This window comes from Strix uralensis, chromosome 8, assembly GCF_047716275.1.
Source record: "Strix uralensis isolate ZFMK-TIS-50842 chromosome 8, bStrUra1, whole genome shotgun sequence".
Lineage (NCBI taxonomy): Eukaryota > Metazoa > Chordata > Aves > Strigiformes > Strigidae > Strix > Strix uralensis.
Genome location: NC_133979.1, coordinates 28,106,153 through 28,128,225, shown reverse-complemented (window position 1 = coordinate 28,128,225; position 22,073 = coordinate 28,106,153). Strand labels below are relative to the sequence as shown.

General features: G+C 47.1%; 1 protein-coding gene across 10 annotated transcripts in view; it reads left to right on the top strand.

Moving 5' to 3' along the window:
• The window catches only part of PACS2 (phosphofurin acidic cluster sorting protein 2), an 82,870-nt gene that overhangs the window by 14,568 nt on the left and 46,229 nt on the right, over positions 1–22,073 (top strand). For 9 of the 10 annotated variants that reach the window (XR_012629899.1, XM_074876820.1, XM_074876821.1 and 6 more), the window contains exons 2-3: positions 14,290–14,377; positions 17,690–17,779. Coding sequence is in view for 9 of the 10 variants with exons in the window: in XM_074876820.1 (XP_074732921.1) it covers positions 14,290–14,377; positions 17,690–17,779 (178 nt within the window). In the remaining variant the exon portion in view is untranslated. Of the gene's footprint in view, positions 1–1,353; positions 1,499–14,289; positions 14,378–17,689; positions 17,780–22,073 lie in introns of all 10 variants that reach the window. The other variant, XM_074876818.1, reaches the window with a different exon arrangement.

The following is a 22,073-nucleotide window of genomic DNA, read 5'->3' as shown; positions in this document are numbered from 1 at the left end:
GAACAGGTTTGCAGTTCCAGTAGCCAAGTGATCAGAATGTGGTAACAAAGAGGATTTTGTTGAAAACACTTGACTTTGGTTTTTATCAAGCTCTGAGAATGTTTTGACCGCTTGCTACTTTTGAGTGCAGATAGGAAGTATCTGCAGCAGGGTAGATCCACAGTGGGGAAATACATTAGATGTGTCCCTGAGAAAAGGTTATATAGTTGAGTTTCCTTTGCTCTCCCCACATTGTATTGTGGAAATCATTTGACAGATGGAGTACAATGAATTGTAGCACATTAGACAAAAGTTTTATTGATGTTTGAAGTATCAGGAATATCCAGCCTTGCATGCTGCAGCTCTCCTCTACCTTCCCACTGAATGGAGACATCTTGCAACTCTTTGGATCCATCAGACTTTTGATGCTTTTGTGATTCCTCGCTTTTTATGGTGCATAACAACACCCTGCAACTGGAAGCTGCAGGCATACTGTGCTCTGTCACAGTCACTATGGCCTACTGCTGCCAGGATTTGGTATGGGGCTGACTGAATCACAACCATGCCATGAACCAATGTCTGTTTATAGGTAAGTTAAAATAAATTTATTGACATCCAAGACATCACAGGCTTGTACCAGTTTAAAGGCAGAATTTGGTGTAGCTTAGTGTGAACAATTCTCTAATCTCTAGAAATTCAACTATTTGTTTTGTCCCCCACAGTTCTTGTCTCTTGAATGGTGAATTCAGGCTCCCTTCTCTAGCTCTTGTTCCTCTGTTTTCTGTCCTCTGCCAGCAGACTGCTGCTGCTCCTGGTGACAGTCTCCTGGGCTATCCTGGTTCCAAATGATCACCAGATTTTCTAAACTATTGCATGAGTAACTTTGGGCTCTTCTCTTGTGAGTGAATTCACACTCTCCACCAGCCCTCCAGGAGGACCTGCTCTGAGTAAAATCTAAGCTGTGTTTGAGATGGTACATCTGCAAACAGGACCCAGCTGAGTATCAGTCATGGGGGACCATCTGTCTCTGCAGCATTCTTGCTGATTCAGGTGTGAAAACAGAGGAATGACTTAGTAATTTGTAGTTATATGAACATTTATGTATGGTCAGAATTCTCATATATAAAACATACACAAATCTCTTAGTGAAACAGTTGTAGCATGCACTCTCTTTGGCTCCAGGGTTTCCCTTTAGCCGGTTTTGAGGTGCTTGCTGTGAGCTGATGAGCTGACCTTTGCTTCACAGTGGTGGAAATTAAGGCTCAAAAGAAACACCTGGGGAGTGGTGGCAAATCTACTCTGGCTCTCTGGAGAGCTCTGGCTCACCAGGATTGTGGGAGCCCTCAAAACACTCTTCTTGTTCTCTCTCTGTAGGAAAATACGATTTCTTCAGAGACATGGATTTGACTGCCTTGGTACTGACTATCATGCCACATCATGGCCTGGGAGACTTCTTGCAAATTGCATACAAAATCTTAAAATGGGAGGCATTATTCTACTATTTGTAAGATGTGAAAAGGTAGGGATGGCCCCTCTCATCGTGGCTTCAGTGTAAGTACCCAGGCTCCAAAGGAAAAGAACATGAGGGTTGGTGGATTTATATTGCCCTGTAACAGATGGGCACAGAGAAGGGGGTTTAATGTTTTACAGGTACCCCAGCAGAGAATTTCTTGCATCACCCTTTTAAATCACAGCTCAGTCTGCTAGATGTGGAACATTTAACAGCTTTAAAAAAAATGTGATGTTTAGTAGATAATTTATCTGTTAGTGTATTTGAGGCTATTGGTGAAAAATCTCAGCAGTCAGAAACATATAATGTACGTAAGTACATTTAATGTATGACTAGCCATAGGCCCGGGTGCAAAGTTTGACGTGCTTGGTATTAGCTGTAGTCATGTGGTGAAAATCAGAGGTCAAGTGTGGTTTTCTGAGGAGGACATAAAATTAAGGATAAATCCCAACCTGATGGTTGAAAAAATGCTGTGGTACTTGTCTGTGTCTCATTCCCACTGATGATCGTGAACTGTTTCTGTGACAGAAATGCTTTTTGACAGCCTGAGTATATGCACCTGCTTTCAGGATGCTCCTTGTCTCGTCCATAAACAGGAGCGCTGACCACAAAATGATGCTGATACCTATTCCTTGCTCTTAGCATCACCGTCATGTGAGTGTTAGCTGATTGCATCAGGCAAAGGTATTAGAAGAGAATGTTTTCAGGGAGCTGAGACTGGTCTGGCTGTAGAGTTTGGTCTCCGTGTGTGATCTAACGGTGTGATCCCCCTCACAAATGGAGTAACTCTATCTTAATGCTGGATAGACTCCTCAGTAATCCCTACCAGCAGTGAACCTTAATATCATGCTGAGGAAGAGCCACCTCGTATCTGGCCTGTGCTTGTGCATGCCTCATTTACCTCCATCTCCTTATTCTGTAGAGCATCTGTAGTTTATCTTGATAAATCTGGGTTCAGTGGGAGCTTGTAGACCTGATGAAAGGTTGTGGGGACTGAGTGGATTATGATTGTTATAAATTACTTTTTGTTTTATTGTATATATTCAGCATTAGAAGTCTTATGGGGGGCTGAAATAAGTTCCAAGCAGTGAAGACCAGCATCTCGGAGCACCTTGTGTCAATCACATCTTACTGTTTTGTTGGTTTACACAGGTCACTCTGATATTTTAATAAATATTCTTGACAAATTGAATTAACAAGTTCAGACATTTGGTTTGTTTTGCTGCTCCCTTATTGCTTTCAAGAATGAAATATCACTAGCAATGATGCTGAAGAAATGTAGTATCTAAATAATATTGAATCTCTGCTTGCCAGCTCCACTTCTGACAGCTGCTGAAGAGGTTTAGAGTATTAAGGAAATGCAAATGTTTCTCTGGAGCAAATCACTGTGTTGTGCCCACCACTGCAAGTGTTTGGCACTTGTGGTTCTTCTGGACTCCGTTAGTAAAAGTCGTGGTTCCTTTTTTCCCTGATAAACTTAAAGGTGATGTAAGCTTTCAGAAAAGATGGTAAACAAATCTGAGTTGCCAGGTTTTCTCGCTTTTCCATGAGAAATGCAGTGAAATCTCAGTCACGAGGGGTTTTTACAGAAAATAAAACAAATAGAAAACCTTGTGCTGAGTTATTTCCAAACCAGTGCTTTCTTTTTTAGTAGCGGCTCTTTAAAGTAGAGCATACAGAGTATATTTAGATGTGAAGAGAAAGATTGTGGTGGTGATGGGAGACATTTTTAAAGTGGTGTTGAGAGACATTTTGAGATCACCTGGAGACTGGGAGTTTCCCTAAAGGCAGCTGCTCTTACTGAGAGGAGATCAGAAGTGCTCTGAAAACCTGAGCTGTTTGCAACCCCACTGCAAGGTCTGGCGATGCATCTCCGGTCTGTCCCTCAGGCCATACAGCCAGCCTGGTGATGCGGGTTCCTTCCCGCTTGGGTATCTCCTCAGAGCAGGGGGGGAAGACGTTTCATGCAGCCTCTGTCAATGCAAAATCTGCTGTTGCTGCCGCTGTAAAGTAACCTCCATGGGTCAGCTTTAAAGACTACAGGAGATCCTAGTTTCTGTTCATTAGTTCTGTTTATTTGGTGGGTTCTGTAGTTTTCAAGGCCTTTGGTGGAGAGCTTGTGCTGTGCTTGACAGCAGGCTAGGCACTGCACTCTGTAAGCCTTTTCAGTTTGGCTGGTTTTGGAAGCTAAAACCATTGCTTCTGATTACTGCTGAAGTTCCATCCCTGTCAGTAGTGGTGGTAGTTTCATTTCAGCCATCTCATTCTTGCATCAACCTGGGTGATGTGGTTAACTATTTGGCTTTTAGAATCTCACTAGATTCCTTATTCCTGTTCTTTGGTGATTTCCTTTCCAGTTTATCTGTGCTCTTCTGAGCACTCCAGCAGACAATGTGCAAATGAGCAAGCGCTGGCCAGAATATTTGATGTAAGAAATGCAAGGAATAGGTGCCGGAGCACAATGCAGCTTCAACCACAAAGCATCAAGAGGCGTTTCTTTCCTTGCAAGGAGTGCTGAAAAATTTTGCCTTTTCAGACCTTTTTTGACTACTGTTAATATTGAAAAGCTCCTCTAAGTTTCCCTCTTCTTTTCTGGGGAGACAAATCTGCAAGGGATAGTACATTTCAGCTGCTTTACTCTCGATGTTTTGTTCCAGTTTGAGGGATGTTAACCAGTGTTTTCAATGTGTTTAATGTTGAATAGAGTTCTCCAGCTTTAGTGGCAGGATCCGGAGTTCTTTGTGAATTATATTTAGCACTGATGGAGGCTGCTTTGTCAGCTGTGTGTTGTTGCCTTGTAAAAACTGGCACCATTCAAATCTAAATAATTGCTTCTGGGAAAGAAGAACCTTCCTTTTATAACTCTTTTAATGTGTTTGATTTGGAAACAGCCTTTGAGTTGTGGCCGGAGAGCAAATTGGTTGTCAGCACTGCAGTCAGTCCCCTGTTTGAAGCACCTGTGCCCAGATGAGCTGGTGCTGTGGGGCTCGGAGGAGCTCGGTGCTTGTGTGCCAGCCACAGTGCTGTCAGAGCAAACGGCTGAGGTGCTGCATGTGTCATGCAGGGTGTTTGGTACAGCTGCAGAAATTGCTCTTTGCGGAGCTGGTGGTTCTCATAACCTTCCTTCCGACATGCTGTTGAATACATTGGGGTTTGGAGTTGCAACTTTCCTTTTGCTACTCCTTCCCTGTAGTTCAGGTTGGTAGTGCTCTATTTTTGGAACCTCTGCGTGCTGGAAAGGAATCATACTTTGGGGTGCTAACTAGTTCTCATTTTGCACAATGAGAATTGTGCAAAAAAATTATGTTTCTGGCTTGAGTAACAAATTCTGATATTTCTTTTACTGTCATCCCATTCATCTCTGGAGTCGGGGCGGGGGGCGGGGGAGAGCCGGGATTAAACATGGGGCAGTTAATGGAACAGTGTAGGCCATTGGCTCTGTGAGGTATTGGGGTGGCTGGCTGCACATGTCAATGTGGAACAGGGCCAGAATGGCAGGCTTTGACAAACTTGCTGCAATGAGAACAGCATTGGGATCCGGGAAGTGTTCTTCTACTCTGAAAGCAAGCCCGCCAGTGAGATGCTTTGCATATTTGATTGCTGTGCTGGTTAATACCAAACGTACCATCAAAGTTCACAAATGTTTTTCGCTGCTGCTGGCCCCTCTGCCTTTACCCTTACAGGACATTTTGAGTTCTCGGTAGAAAAGCAAGCAGCCATTTGGGCTCTAAATTGTGCCTGTGTGGTTCTCCCATCTTGTTTATTTTGGGCCGTATTGCAAACTTCACAAACAAAACCCTGTTCATCTGGCACTTGATGCAACTGTTTTAAATCAAGGTTACAGAATGATGGTCTGTTACAAATGGGCCACCTGCTCTGGCTTTGCTGCCTTGAGTCCAGATGGGCCAGCAAGGGAAAAGTGAGCCTAAAAACAAACACAAAACCCCACCTCCAAAATTCGTTTTAAAAAACTCCTACAACGGTTTTCAGAAAGTCTGTTTATTCAGAGTGATGTAAGGTGGCTGTCTTTCAGAGAAGCACCAAGTCTTAAGAATTACACGCCATCAGGATCTTGTCTTTGACTGGGAGGTCCACGTGTCTTGACTTGCTCGGGAACTGGGAAGCGTTTGGAGATGGTTGAGTGAGAAGTAATTTGATGCGACCCGTGGTGTGAGCCTGTCTGGTCGCTGGAGTGACAGGCTGTTCAGCTCGCCTCTGCATCAGAAGGTGTCATGGAAGCTGTTGAAATGGAGAGGAATAAGGCAGAGACATGGCAAATTGTTCATGCCCTGAGAGTAAGCCTGGATTTGGGTACACCAAAAATCCATCTGTTTTCCCTTGACTGCTTTCTTAGCTGGAGGCTTCAAGTCCTGATTTCTTATGATGAAGAGATCACAGTGACAGGTAACCTGAGCAGAACTGAGCTCTTCATTACAAGCTCTTCTGACATGAGCCTGAAGTCAAGGCTCCTGTTGGTATAGTTTTTTCTCCTTAATAGGGTCCTTTGAGGGCTGATTTACAGACAAAGGAGAAGATCAGGATATTTCAGGCTGAGCCCTGGCCTCTAATGACTTGCAGGCCTTAGGGACAGTAGGTGCTGTGGCTGGGGCTGCAGTGTCTCCCTGGAGCACCAAGTGGCTAACAGGAATGCACAGAGAGCAGGGCAGCAAGCTCTCGCTGTGGGCCATTCAGCAGTGGGAACGAAAAAGCAGAATAGCACCTAGTGTTTTGAAAGTAGTCAAGTGCAAGAGCGCTTGGAGACCTATGCTTCCTATTATCGAAAAGAAAATGCTGAATACTAAACCAGAGTGGCTGGTGCAGGACCTCCCTCTGAATCTGCCTGCACTCAGGTGCATGCCGGCTCCTTGCTGCCGAGTGCGTACAGACTTGGAACGGGGCAGGGGAGCTGCTGGGGAAGGGGTCGTTTGGAGAACAGAGTTCTTGACACAGTAGTGAAGGAGGATTTGCCATCAGACTGTTCTGGAGGGGAGTGGGGAGGACCAAGCAGGCTGTTGGAGGAGCTGGTCTCATTTGTTGAGTGGTTGTGGGGAGCTGGTGACGTGCGGGCTGTGACATCCCTAGTTGCTGTGGAGACGTTACAGCTCCCAACCTGCTGCTGCTGCGTTTGGGGATGCTGTGCTCAGGGTTGAGGCATGGGTGTGGTGGGAGAGAGTGAGGGTTATCATCCAGGCAGGGCACATGCTGGAGAAAACATGTGCGTTGAGGCATTTTCTTTAACCCTTTCATCTCACTGACTGGTGCCTGTATAACAGAGCTAGCTACCACTGCAAGGATTTCCTCTGGTGTGTGCTGGAAGTCTGGGTGCTGTCTTTGTTCTTGCAGCCAGCTGTAGCACTCTCAGCTTGGGCGGGGGATGCTGGTACAAATGAAGGCAGAGATGTGTTGCTCCGTGCTTGGCGGCAAGCTGTGGACAGATCAGGAAGCCTTTAGCTCTGATGGTCCTTCTTATCTGCTGGCTACTTTGTGCAGCTCCCGCTAGTCCCAGAGGGTTCAGGGGCAGATGGGAAGGGCTCCTGGCAGGCAGGGAGAGCGTTCCTGTAGCATGCCTGGAATAGCCTATTCCAGTGTGACAAGTGCTGCTGTCTGGGGCGGGGGCCAGCGAGGAGAGGGCAGGTTGCATAAGGAAGGCGTGCAAGGGAGAGCGGGTGAGCCAGGGCCGGGAGGGCTGCTGGGTTTGTTCCAGCTGTGAAGGTCTCGATTCTTCATCCCCTACCCCCCCAATTTGCTTTTGCATTCCTCCTCCCAGAGTCTCCTTTTGGTTTGGGGCGTGATTCATTTGCTCATTTGTGTATATGCTTTTGCACCAATCTGTAAGGCATGTGGTGGGAGCTGCCCTCCACCCTGGCTGCCTCGCGTAAGCTTAGGGGGTTGTGCCTTTGTTTTCTTGCTGGCTAGCTGAGAAATGAAGCCCTAGCTACAGAAATGGCTTGAGCAGCCCCCATCCTAAAGACTCCCCCTCCCTGACATGTGCTACTTTGACTGCTCTCTTTAGGTGCTCAAATGGGAGACAGGCATTTCAGTGCTGCGAGGCTTTCGGGGTGAGAGGCTGTGCCGCAGTGCATGGGTGTCTTCTGCAAGCTTCTTAGAGCAAAGGCTACCACTGGCCTTTGGTCAGATGGATGTGGCCATGCCTGGCCTGTCTCCATCTTGCTGCTTGTTCCTTGGTGGTGGTGTCTCTGGTTACTCCAGCTATTACTAAATTAATACAACAAATATCAGTGTTTGTGTCATCTGTAATATAGAAAATGTAATTCTGATGGTCTGTCAAAGGAACCTCAACCGTGAATAAGCTTTTTGTTGACTTTTGTCTTTAAAGCTAACAAAACACCTTCGTATTGCCTCAGAACTTTAAAAACATTGATCAAACCTAATCCACCAGTACCATAAGCTCTTTCTTTGATGCTCACTTTGGTGCCAGGTTGCTGTGCAGTCCTGGTGTCCTGGATGCTGGGTTTGAAAGAGACAAACCAGGAGAGGTGTATTTAACTAGACTTGTGCCTGTGCTTGACTTTGTAGGCAACATGATGTGAAAGCATAGGCGAGTTCGCCTAACTCCTTTGGACTCCATTGCCTGAGAAACAGACCTAATCCCTGTTTTGTGGTTGGTTTAGTGTTGGTTTTTTTTTTTTTTTTCCCCCTCTAAGTCATCCTGTAAAGGAATTTGAAACCATCAAAATGAAGAATGAGAAGCCAAATATATAGCAGTGTGTACAAGAACTCAGATCCTGACTGAGGTCAACAGGTGTGTGAAGAGAACTGCTTCTGCTCTCACTGAAATGACTTCTTAAGGGGAGAAAAAGCTGCTGTTTCTCAGTAGCACAGTTCAGAGCATGTACCTGGAGGCGAGTGGTTGCTGACAGGCTGATTTCCTGCTGCTGTGACTTGGAGTGCATCAGGTGTCATCCAGGTAGTCAGAATATGGTGTGACACAGCTGCCAGCTTTCACAAGAAACTTTGCTTGACTACCTGAAGAGTATGTGGAGCTGTGGAGATACAGCTTTAACCCCTGTGGGTTTCACCCGCATCTCTGCTCTTCAGTAGTGCCCTTTTCTTTCCTGACTACTGAAGTCCTAAGAAAGGAGAAGCGCCAGTGGAATATGTAAACTCTGTGTTTTGTGAGCCAGGGTTATTTGGCTTGCAGGGATCCTGATCCCTTTCTGCCTTGGGCGAGTGCCCTAGAGCCAGCGGGCAATGTCTTATCCCACTGAGGGAAGACATCTCTCAGCATTTTCCAACGGATATGTCGTATTGGGGTAACTAAGCTCGGATGTGCTTTAATCCTTGGTCATATTAACTGCATGCTGCTCCTCAAATAGCAAATGTGCCCATGCAGAATTCTAAGATCTTTTAAAAATTATGCAGGTCTGCAAAATTTTGACCCCTCCACCCCTCTTCCATGTTCAGTTTGGAGCAGGTGTATTTGTAACATATTTGAAGTGAGCAGGACAGTATTTCAGCTGTAAAAGGATAGTGTCTGGCTATGCATGTGTGTCCTTGTGAGGTCCTGGGTAGAGCCTGTTGCATAAAATAAGCTGCCATCCTCTTACCTGTCTGAATGAGACCTGCTTGCTACAGCATTTCTATGGATCTTGGTCTCTAGAATCTTAAGAGCTTAATTCTCTGTATTAATACTGAGAAGAGGATTTCAAGATCCTTGAGAACAACAATGAAAATACTTACTCTGCAATTGTTTCCTGGCTTCTTAAAGCTTACTTGAATGGATCTGTAGCCAGAACAGCTGTCTAAAGGTTGCCGTTTAGCTTGGTGCTAAGTGTGAATGAAGGAGAGTAAGCAGAGACTAATACAGGACTACTGTGTTTTTGCAAGTCACTCAGGTTATGTTTCTGGCATGACAGAAATTGGGGCACTTGACCCCTGCCTCATCATTTAATCTCTTCTTGCCTTGGAGCTTACCTGAGAATGAGACTGAGATTAGATCATTTTGAGCGAATTGGCTCATAAGCTTTGGAAAGTAAAGAAGCACTCTTCCTGTGGCTTCTACCATTGCTACCCTCGCCTGGAGGCCCCACTCTGATGCTTCAGTGACATTAGAGGACAGCTCATCTCCCCCACTTTCTGCCCCAGCTAACTCTCCTAGGCCAGTACAGAGCCCTGCCTTTAGCATGTAAGTGCAGCAATGAGTACATCCATGTGGTGGTTTTTTCTTCCTAGGCATGTGTGAAGCAGGCATAAGAAACTGCTCATGCAATGCATGCATGCGTTCATACCTAACTTAAGCAGCTGTCTCTGAAGAATGCTGTGCAGGGTTTCTCCCTCTGGCCTCTCCTGCACAGGCGCCCCTGTAGCTATGTGCAGAATGGCTCTGTTTGTCTGGGCAAGTGTGTGTGTGTAGGCGGGTGTCTCCCTCCACTTCTCCTTCAAGTGGCTCGCAATTTATTTTGGGGCTGACTTGGGTGTACGGTGTCAGCTCAGAGCAAAACACTCAAGAGTTGAGGTTGAATGCATTGGAGTAGGAGGCTGAAATAATCTGGGTGAGGTGAAACTGTCCAGTGACCAAATGGAGACCAATTCCTTATAGCCATCGGCTGATTGAAGTTTACAGACCTTGGAGGGGAGAGTGCTTCTGCCATGAAACACTTTCTCTAGGAACAACGTCTTCACAGCGTTTAACCTGGACAAAGAGTATCTGTGTAGTGAGCTAGAGTCTTCCTGCCCCGGCTCCCATCTTGCACTTGGAGTCCCCTGTAGCTGTGGATGCATATGTTATTATTCTTGACTTCTACGGGGCTTAATTAAAATACAGGTCTTTAATTTTTAATTTTTCCTTCCTGTTGATTCGACTATCTCTGCGTGAACGAGGTCTCAGTGCAATTACTGTGCTCCCTGTGGAGAAACAGACATTTAATTCAGTGAGGCAGACTCTTTCTTGGAGGGGGTTTATTTTCCTGATCTTCCTACTCAGACAGATGCAAAAGCAAAACATCCAGTGAGTAAAGAATGCAACACTTTATTTGGTTGTTCTGCACTTGTTTGCTGGATCTTGGTTACTAAAATGTTATGTTCTTTCCAGATAACTGCCTCCTTGAGCAAAGAGCTGGTAATGAAGCTGTTTAGCGCAACTTGCATTAGCAGGGTGAGTCGAAACCATTGGGTCAGGTCCAGGTTTCCTCTTGAAAACTGTGTTCTTGCAGCAGTGATGTAAAAAGATGAAGACTTTTATTCTTGTAGAACGCATTAAGTTGTCTCATGATTTGTTAACCTGAGAATGGGGTCGGGCAAGTACCTTGTGCCTCCTCGCCATGGGGGGACGTGTGTGACCAGAGGGGACGCAAGCTCCTCAGCAGGCACTGCCTGCTGCTGTGTGGGACCCAGCTGTGCTCCTAGCAGGGACATCTACTATGAACCTTCAAAAAAGGGTGGAAATCTTGGCTCTCAGGTTTCCATTGCCCTTATTTAACACTGCTTTGGCTAACTTAGTGCTCTTGCTAGCTTAACTCTCCATGTGCAATCATAGGTCACTGCTGAAACAAACATGCAAAGACAGGGTTTGTCTGCACCTCCTGTGTTGCAGTCCCAGGCTTTTTATAGACTGCTCAAAATACTTCGGGCTCTTTTAGCTCCAGACTTGAGGCTTCCTCAGTTCCCCTTGTGTGTGTGTTCTAGGTTATTTAGCCAGTGTTCACAGAGATCTTGTATGTATTAGAAACTTCCAAGTGTATCCTTGTTCTATTTTTAGCTCTTTCCAGGTCCACCTGTGCCTGTCCTGTTTTTCTTTCTAATGTTTAATCTTAACAGGCTCATTGATAGAAATTCTTTGTGAGACCAGTCCCCTTCCTGGTCCCTGAGACTTGACAGAAGTACAGCAAAACCTAAGCAAAAGATAAGTGTATGGAAGGAGGTGCCGCCGTTATCAGAGGCAGTTATGGCTGACAAATCCTTGCTTTACCTGCAGGTCTTGAGTGGTTCAGGATCCTTCTGCTGGCAGCAGGGGCACCATGCTGTCTCTGGGCAGTGACATGCTTCGAATATGCCTTTTCATGATTATTTGAGTAAGGTATGGCCCCTTTCTGCCACATATTCTGAAGGTTGCTTTGATTTGTAAGCTGCAAACTTAGACTGAAGACCCGGAACAAGAAGTGTGTTGAGAGTAAGAGTGATTTGGTGGGATTTAAACTCTGTCTGATTTTTATTTCCCCCTGATGAAGAATAGAAGCATTTCACTGTTTTTTGTGTGAAGCGCCTTTTAGTACCAGCAGTCCAGCAATGGGGGATAAAGAAAGCAGATGCGTCCTGTGTCTTTTTTAACTGCTTTTGTTTTTCTGATCACTGTAAAGGAGGCTTTTAATTTTTTTTTTTTTTTCCAAGCAGCAAGTGCCTCGCAGGGCTTGATCAAAGCTCATAAATGATGAATTGAAGGAATGCCCGGCGGAGAACAGAACGCCCTCCTTGTGCTCTGCTGCGTGTGCTGAGAACACCATTGTTTCTTCCCGTACCTTTTTCATCCTCGAGCTCGGGCTGGAGAGAAAAGGCCTTTGTTCCTTGCCTGTCAGCTGAGACAATGCCAGTGTGTTGTCCTACCTCTGCTCTCAGCACCTGACCAGCCCGAGCTCTGTGGGTTTTGGCAAGCTGAGCACAATTGTCCTCCAGCTACAGTGTTACAGAGAAAACAAATGGCATCACAGCCTCCTTCCTCCAGATCCTGGCCTGACTGCTTCAGGGTCTGCTTGTTGTTTTGTTCAGGATGTGGCAGGAAGGTCGGTGGCTTCTCCTGCATTCCGGGTTGAGGGATGCAGCTTCACCTGACTTCCAATGCACGGGCACACTTGCGCTTGCAGTTGAATGCGCTGGCCTGTGCTCCCCTGCTTCGCTCAGGGGGAGGCTCTGCCCGTGGGTGAAAGCGTGCTCAGTTTCCCCTCCGCCAGCCCAGCAGCAGCTGCAGCTGTCCTGCCCGCTTCTGCCATCCCTCCTCCAGCACCCAGCGCCTCCAGGCTCGCACGCTTTAGCACGTTTGTCTCGATGACACTGCGCACAGCTGTTGGTGGTGTGACGGGGGGAATGGAGGCGCAGGCAGACCTGTTTTTTTCACCTTCCTTGTAATTTCTGTAGCATCTCTGGCTGTGCAGTCTTCTGATGCAAAACTCTACAAAGGAGAGAGCTTTCAGTTCTCTTTCTCTTGGTTTCTGGGGGGCTGACAGCAGGAACCAGTGCTTTGCAAATGGGCAGGGAGAGCAGATAGCGTGGGCTGGGGTGGAGAAGAGGCTGGCAACGGCAGGTTTGGAGAGGTGCTTGAGTGAAGACCATAAGAGCTAAGACTGGCTCTTCCCTGCTCCTAGCCTTGCGTGAGAGAGCAGAGTTCAGGCAGGGCCACAGGCATTCCTGGATGCGGCAGGCAGCAGTTACTTCAACATCTGACACTGCTCCTGTCAGGAACAGCCTCTAGCTGTGTGTCTCCTGCAGTTTTGCACCCAGGCTGATTGTGTCTACCTTCTAGCATTGCAGCAAAGCAATGCTTCAGCTTCCTCTGTGGTGAAGGTTGTACTGGAGGTGCAAATCACCTTTGCATTGGCAACTTGTTGGGTTCCTGGCACCAGCATGGAGTCCTGTAGTTCAAGTGCAGACTTCAGTCAGTGGCACTTGTGCTACTGCTACCTGGGCGTGTACCAAAATCCAGCATCAGCAACCCTTCCCTCCCCATCTACTTCTGGACTCGGCCCCTTCATGAACAGCTCTGATGTTACGCTTTATTTGGGAGAAGGAGCTCTGCAGTGGGTTTAAGAGTAGCCATGCTGAGGTTTGCTAACATCCCACGGCAGAGACCAAAGATGCCCATGCTGTGGGGCTGGGACCTGACACAAAGGCAGTGCCAGGTCCTGGCCAGCGTGAAGGTTGATGTCTAGTCACTAGAGCCCACCCGGCAACTTTCTCTGGCCTCTGCTTTCCTCAGGCTGACCTGTCTTTACTTCAGATTGATATTTCCCTGAAGTTTGTTTCTGGGTGTGCCTTCTTAATTAGACCAGCTGGTGGTAATTTCTGTGAAATTGTGACAGTACTGGTACTGCAGTCCCATTACCTCAGAGCCTTAACTTGGCTGCACCTAGTCCAAACTTTATCCCTTCCCAGGCTCTCTGTGCTGGAAGGCAGAAGTGCAAACAGCTTTAACCAGAACAATGTAGCATTGCCTGGGTAAAGAATGTGATTTACTTGCATATGTGTGGCATGTGAACGCCAGGGCCAGAGGGCACTGCTTGAGTCCTCTCCTTTCTTTTTTTTTTCTTTCCCATTAGAGACGCCTGAGCCACTTGCTAGGACTTTTGTTTGGGGGTGAGGAGGAGAATGCTGGGTTGACAAAGAGGAGGTGGGAGTGAGATCTGTGGGAGCCAAGAGCCTGAAACTGGAAAAGCCAACAATCTAGGAAAGCTTTGTAGACAAGTTTAAAATTAGACTGACCCTGTGCTTTTATATTGCTGGAATTTAATTCCTCTGACCCTAAAGCTTTTGGTCTGACTCAGAGCGAGAGTTCCCAGGCTGTGGTGGGTTGAAGTCCGTGCTGTGAGGTGCTCTTATGTGGCCATGAGTCTGTATCAGAGAGATGTACCTCCTGTCCACCTCCTTGTATTTGTGAAAGGTTGGAGAAATTCAGGTTGAAAAGCCAGGGAAGCCTCACACATTCCTGCTGTCTTCATGTCTGTATCAGTGTGTGGCTTGTGTCTGGAGCCTGTTCGCCCTCGAACTGGGATACTGCTGTGTGTAAAAGCTGTTCAGAGCTTTTTCTTTTTCAGGCATGATTGTAACTGTTTCTCTTCTGTTCCTGTTTGCAGGTTATGCAGCTTGACATTAAAGAAACTGGTAGTCTTAAAGGAATTGGATAAGGAGCTTATTTCTGGGGTCATTGCTGTCAAAATGCAGGTAATTGCTGCTCAGTTCTAAGAATTAAATGTGTTGTTTGGCTAAAAATACTGGCAGATGCCTAAACTGAGCTTCACCTCCACTTGAGGGTCCATTGCAGCCACAGGCTTCCTCCCAGGTACATCAGGGCATTCTGGATGTGCGGAGCATCTCATCTGATCCTTCTCCCATGTTCCTACTGCATTTCACTGTTGTAAGCAAAGAATATTGTTCACTGAGGGTTCAGCATGAGCTTATCTTTATGTAAAAATGCTCTTTACAGATCATATACTGTCACCTCTTCTTCCTGAGCTGTCACTAAATCCGAGCTTGCTTCTCTATTTAACATGCTTCAGCTTAATTTAGGGCTGAACATCTTGATAACTTGGTCCTGGTTTGGGGGGGTCTGGAGTCTGGGCATTCCTCTGCTGATAGCTCTGCTATTGAGTCCAAGTAATTTCGTAGCCAGGTGCTTGTCAGTGGATTTGTAGGGTGTCTGTACATTTTAATTTGTTTCCATAAAATACAGCTGTTGTCCTAGGTAAATAACCCACTTCACAGCATACATTTGTGCCTTTTAATTAAGTGCCTACATGTAGGTCACACTGCCTGGAGGCAGGCTGGGAAAGAAGGGGACTCATTTCCACAGTGTGTCACAGCATCAGTTCAGCTCACATGCTCCCACCACTGCAAATGCTGAAGTACTTAATGAGTAAAAAGCCTAGCAGACCTATAAGTAGAAAAATACTATTAACCATGCTGAAAAGCAGTTGCTTTTCAAATAAAGAACCAGGCAAACCCCTGCAGAGAGCTGGTTATGTCAAAGCACACAAAATCTAGCTTGGAGGGTGAAATCATGAAGGCTCTATGGTGCAAGAACATGCAGCTGAGGATTTAACTGGCATCTCTCATCTCTGAGCAGTCCAGCTGGAGTAAAAATGTGTCCCTCTGTTGGAGGTGGTTCACACACCCACAGCAGGGAGCAGAAAAGCAGGGAATTGTTTCACACACCTGGATTTGTGGGACCCTCAGAAGCGGTACAGCTGTAGGTTCCCAGGCTGTCAGATACTGCTTACCAGGGCTGAAAGCTTTCCATATGTTTGTACTCCTAGATGGCGGATGCATCACTGTGAGGGCCTGAGGCTTGCCAATGAGTGATCTATGCTCAGAGCATGTCAGACTTGGGTTGGAGAATTCAGTAGCTTTTACTAGAGCAAGCCCTTCTTTTCCTGTCCAGGTTACTGCTGACTGCTTACACTTTTTGTGGGTGAAAGCTTGCCCAAGACCTGCAAGTCCAAAGAGAGTTTTAACACATGGGACTTTCTTGTCTATTTTGGGTACATGTTGTGATCTGCCTTGCTACAGTAGTTCAGATGCTGGAACCTGAGCAGTTCTTCTGCAGTCCTCTCCATGCCAGGAGAGATCCCTGAAGAGCTGGAAGGCAGAAGGACTTACCCTGTTTGGGGTGCTCCTCTGCTAAGTCCCAGGCTGCAGCTCACATCTCCAGGCCATCCTTATTTTACCCTTGAGATGTCTGTCCAGTTGACCTAGAGGTGACAGTGGCTGGAATGACCGCTGTCCCAGAGGGTGCCTCACCTGGGGTGTCCCTTGTGCTGGATCAGCACCCATATTTCTGTGTGGTGTGCTGTTTATCGGTGGGTCAGTAGCACTGCAGATGTCTTGGACACAGGCAGAGTTGAAGCCCTGTTATTAAAAGTCCTTTTATAGCTTGCAGGTTATGATGATGATGCTGACAAGCTCTTTCAGGGACACCTAATTTGCCAGCCCTCAGGTTTCTGACATGGCTATTGTTTGAAACTGGTGATACTGGGTCATCAAATATATGATCTCTGTGAAATGACTCACTGCCTTTGTATGGGGAATTGCAAGAGAGGTGTCAGACACTGGAGTCCTTCCAGAGGGGATAACTGAATTCAGACCTCCTGAGAGCATCTTACCTGCATTTCCCATGTCTCCTTGCACCCTCCTGAACAGTGATGTTCAAAGAGTTGTCAACCGTATTTCCCAAGCTGTTGCTCTATTTATCTGCTGCGGTCTTTTAAAAGCAGCTATATTTGGCCTTTCATTAGATTTCGAGTTGCATAACAAGTAAAGCAAGATTGCTGCTATTAGGAGCTTTGCACCAATGGAACAGATGCCGCTGTTGCCAGCAGTGAGGATAGCTGTGCTTTACTTGCATGCGTGCTGCTTTTCCTGGAGGGAGCGCTTCGGTTTCTCACCCTGCTCTGCTGTCTATCCTCTGATCCGCTGAGCTTAGGCACCACTGCTTTTCCACAGAGGAGCCAGCGCTGTGTTGTGCAGGAGCTGAGGCACCGCTGCAAATCACAGCGTTCGCTCTGGCTGCCTGAGCAATGCGTTTGGGGAGGAAGGCATGTAAGTGAGTGCTTGCCTCTCATCTCAGGATGCTATTTGGGGCTGATGTAGGCAGACCAGGTTTTCCTTTGGATGTAGCTGGGAGGTGTTTATCCCCCCAGTCTGTCTCTGATTTCCCAGATGCTGCTTTTTGGAGAGCTACAGTTCTGTGCTTCTGGGAGATCAGTCTGTCTGGACAAAGCCAGATCTGCAGCCTCAGCAGAACATTGAGCCAGGGACCTCTGAAACTTGCCACTGTGTTTGAACAGTGCAGAAGGATTTGCTAGGCAGCAGTCTGTCATGCTTTCCTGCTCGTTTTCCCTGAAACATTCCCTGAAATGAAATGCTCTCACAGTAAATAGCCAAGTAACTCAGCGTACAGCAGCCCAAACACAGCGTTGATTTGGAGTTGCCCTGCAATTGCCCTGTAATACTATCAGGTCTCCAGACTCCGCTGCAATGCTTAGTGGATTTTTTTTTCTTTTATAACCCCAACAACTTGCAGTTGTTTAAACAGGTTAAAATCTCCACATCCCCCAGGGAGGGGTGTGTGCAGAAAAAGAAAGGCCAGTCCATCATGGCTAATGCTGGAGATTTAAGCATGATGCTGCAGCCTCCAAGCCCGGGAGGTGATGAGCCTTGTATCTATTGGCTGAATTAAAAATACGAGACTTAAACTTGAGGGGTGGGGTTGACTCACAGCTTTTGAATGCTGGGGTTTGGCAGAACAAAAGCTGCTTTGTTGCAGTTAGGGACAGTATTTATGCCCAAATCTTTATTAGTCAAATATCTCCCTTTCATCTCATTAATATTTCACAGGAGTGCAAGGTCAGACCCATCCATTCACTTTCTCTGTGGTAGTCCCTGACAATGTTTCCTGGTTTTCAGTAAATAGGACTGGGGTGGGATATAAGGGCCAGCTTCTGGGGAATTCACCCGATGGACTTTGTTTCTGTACAGGGCTCCAAGCGCATCCTGCGGTCTCACGAGATTGTATTGCCCCCGAGTGGACATGTGGAGACGGAGCTTGCTCTGACCTTCTCGCTGCAGGTAAGGTGGCCTTGGGGCACGTGTGCTTGCTGGACTTGCTGCGTTGCAGTGAAGAGAGGTTCATTGTGGGTCTGAGGTGAAGATCCTTCTAGTGCTGCCAAAGATGCTTGTTCTTAAGGCAGTCCCAGCCATTTCTGAAGAGCTATCTGAGCTCTTTTGGCTTGTCTCTGGCAGTCAGCTGTGGGAAATTTGAGCAAAAATGGCCCAGATACTTCCAGGATCTGGGGATGGGGAAGCCCACTAGGAAAGCTGCCATGTAAATCCTTAGAATTGTTCTTGGGGCCAACCCTGCATCATGGAAGGCAGATCTAATCCTGACTTGTCTGAGGGAACAGGCAAGTTGGTCACCAGCTGCGATTTGCATGCCCTCAGGGCAAGACAAATTTGTCTGAATTGCCTCTCAGCATTGAGGGCCTGGAACAGGGTGCTGGTTTGCAGTGTTAGGGGACTTTTTTGGTTGTGCATCCTGTTTTTGGAGCCCAGGAACATGAGGACTTTGTGCAGCCTGTCTTCATGTTATGGCTGTGGCAGGAACTGGAGCAGAGCAGGATACCTCTCTTTTGACTTTTGTTGCCTTCCTTATGAATAGGCAATGGAGGGTGGCACGGAGTATCAGGCTGATGGAAGGCAGTAGTAGGAGTGGGACAGGTGAACCTCTGATTTGGAATTGCCGGGGGAGACACCACTTGGAGAGGCAGGAGCAGTATGCAGACAGTTACTCCTGGCTCTAGAGTCACAGGAATAGCTGGGGACTGGAGCAACTGTATTTTACCAGTTCCTCTTTTCCTCAAAGCATACTGCCCTGGTGCTACCTCCTGAGCAGGGAAATAGGTAAATTGAGACTGGCTTGCTGCAAGCAGGAGGGAAGATCCTGCTTGCATAGAGCAGAGCCAGCCAGACACTCAGAAGCATTTGTATCTGGATTATCTGTGTTTTGGGACTATTACTTAGATCTTGAAGTCAAGAGTTTGATCTGGTAAGGAGAAGGGCTCAAGTGATGATGTGAGACGTACTGGTTGTTACTCAGACCTGTGCAGACTTGAAGCAGATGATGTTTCATTGCAGATGGATGATAACCCTGCGACTGCCCAGGCAGATACACAGATGACTGGTGCTTCTGGTACTGTCCTGATGCAGCCCACAGGCTGGGTTAACTGCAGCAATGCATCCCCTCCTTTGTGAACAGCAATAACAAAGCCACGTGCCAAGAATACCTATTCATGGGTCCTGGGGCTGCAGCTTTCCCATGGTTGGGAGCAGAGTTGTAAGATGAGCCGGGTCTCCCTCTGCAGTCTGGTGTCAGCAAGGAGCAAGTGTTTCTGCAGATCTTTTCAGAATTAACTGGGAATATGTTTTTTTTTTCTGGGACTCAGAACAGTGCTGCAGCAGGACACAGAGCATTGCCTTTAACTCAATTTCACCTGAAGGGGCTGGGAATTGAGCCAGAATAGGGGAGAGCGATGTCCATGACACTGAGCCTTCAGAAGAGGTGAGCAAGCTTAATGCGGAGATCTGCTGCTGGTCTCTGACTGCAGGAAGGATTGGTGGTCTTGGATGCAGTAAGGCCTGGGAAGCCTTCCTGAAATGGCACAGCAGGATTTTTATGACAGCTTTTATTGTTTCTTAATTGGACGATGGCTGCAAGCTACTCCTAGCTGACAGCTGCAGCTTAAGCCAGATACAGTCTGAATTTAGTGCCTTGGATATATTTGAGAGTGGTGATGGGCCACAAAGTAAAAGCATGTGGATGTCACAGCACAAGAAGGTCTCAGCGTCTTGCAGCAGCCAGTATCTCCATATTGCACTGTCAACTCTTCAAATTTGCTTTGTGCTAGCTGCCTGGATTTGCAGCCCCTTGTAGCTTCACAGTCACCACATTCTCAGCTGCTTCTCCTGGGTGAAATTCTTGTCCTTTGCACAGAGCGTTTCCTTGTCAGAGCTAAGCTAGGAAGGTGGAGGTGCTGGCTGGCATAATAGTGAGCAGCCCATTGTGTCTGGCAGGCCTCCGCTCAGACAGAAGGGAGGAGTTTCCTGTTGCTCACACAGCTGGGGTAAGACGGGAGTTAGTGGTCTGTCTGATCCTGTTTCGCTTTGCTAGCTAGGGCTAGCCCAGCAGTAGCCTTTCTGGCAGGTGAGCTACCATCACCCTTACTGATGGAATGCCTTACTGCTGACCCTCCATGGGTTTCACAGGATCAAGTGAAATTCCCCAGATATTCCAAGCACATCATTGCAGCTCTCTGGAGCACTTAATTCCTGTGTTTAATAAATCTTTCCAGAATGGAAGGGATTACATCACTGGGGTTTCAGAAATAATGTCTTGCCCTAACTCTTGCTGTTCTGGTGTGTGTGATGGCCCTCTCACCCCTCAGAGGTGCCTTGGGGTGCCTGGTGCTTCCTCTAGAAGTCTTGTTTTCAAATGTTTTGAGTGAAACTGTTTTTGTCTCCAATCTGTCATGGACAGTTACTGACAATTACTGAGAAGTTTTGGTTGAAACTGTTCTGTAGAGTTGATAAGCCATGGCTGGTGTTAAAAATAGCTTGTGCTATGAAAATGGCTCGACTTTTCTTCTAGAGGCCCTTGCTTTTAACAGAGGAGCTGAGTGGCCTGAGTCTCTTTGTACCTTTCTTTTATCATCTCTGTGAATGCTCATCAGAGGTGGCCAGGCAACACACCTTTGAAAAACAGAAACTTGCCCATGTATGGACTTGAGCTGTCCAGTTTAATCCCTGAAAACTGTACACATTGAAATCAAGCTGGCCTGGGACAAAGCGTGACTTTAGACTTTAGTTGCAGGCTCATACTTAAGGAGCTGGTGGTGTGGCCCAAGTGCTTTGAGCTGAGAGCAAGGAGTCCCTCTCCCCTGCTTGTCCTTCCAATACATGGAAGGGCCCCAGAGGCGAGGAGATGGTAGATTTGAATGCAAAAGGTGCCTTCTAGCTTTTTGAGCTTCTCTTGCCCCTTTCCCCTAATAACTTTCTTCCATTCTTGTTTAGGGACGTTGCACATCTGTAAAGTCACCAGCTCCATCTGTGTCTGGATGCAGGTGTGTTTTGAGGTCATGTTTTAATTATGTGGACTGCTGTTCCTCTCTTCTGCAGGGCTGCTTCCTTGTGCAGTGCACAGTAGATCTTGCCCTTGTAGAGCAGTCAGTTAATTAGTATTCTGCTTGTTTGTGTGGCCACTGCTCCCAGCTCTCTACGTAGCAGGCAGGCTTGCTCTGGACTGCAAATTAATATCTTGGGGTTTCTGGTGGCACTCAGCATTTATATTTATCAAGTGTTTTCATCAGCAGGAAGTTACTCTCATAATGTCCCAAGGAAAAAAAAAAAAATGTAGGTCTTGCCTGCGAGAGGAGCATCCTTCACTTGGGAATGTCCTGTTTGAGATCCCTGCAATTAGGTTATCCTGTCCACAGGTTACTTAATGCTATGTATTTTGTGTATTTGGAGCATGTGTCCCATTTCCCTCTCATCTCGGGATGAGACTGACAGGTGGCTCCTGTATCTTGAAGATTGCTCTTCCATTGCACGGCTTCTTCCTCCCACAGCCGGTGAGCTGGGCACTGGGGAGGGGAGCGGCAGTGCTCTGGCGAATACCCTGGCAGAAGGCAGGACCTGCCTGCACTAATACTCTGTGCAGATGAGCAGGGCAAGCTGAGATAGCATGGTTAGCCCCACTCTTCCCTAATAGTCTCTGCTTGACTTCACTACCTTTCTGTTCTTGGGGAGTTTTTTTGGAGTTATATAAACAAATCTATTTTCTTGAATGGAACATGTCTTGGAGGGATTTATGTCTTTGCAACGTAGCCTGGCAGTAGGACAGGGTTTTTCTTGACTTAATTACTTAAAATACAACTACTTTCAGCAATAGAAGTTTGAGTGTGATAATGCTGGAAAAGACTGATGATTGCAAGAGCCATGTGCCTGAAGGAGACAGCATTGTCCTGGAGAGAATCACTGGTGACCGCTCTGTGCTTTAGCAAAAGAGGCATCAGCAAATGCTTGACCTCTTCATAGCTGTGCCTCTCTTTGCTTCCCATTCAAAGCACAAGAGGCTCTTAAACGTGTGCAGTAGAGGGTCCAACACCAAGAAGTGTCCTCGTGCTGGAGGGAAGGCAGTGTCCTGCCAAGAGCGTGGGGGTCCATGGCTGTCCCTGCCACTGCATGCTGCCTGCTGTTTGTGCAGGGGCAGCCCACGTCCTGGGCGGCACCTCTGGGGCTCCAGTTCTGGGCAGCCTCCCTCTAGCTGGAGGCTGCTCATCTCTCTGGAACCAGCCTTGGGCTCAGTCCT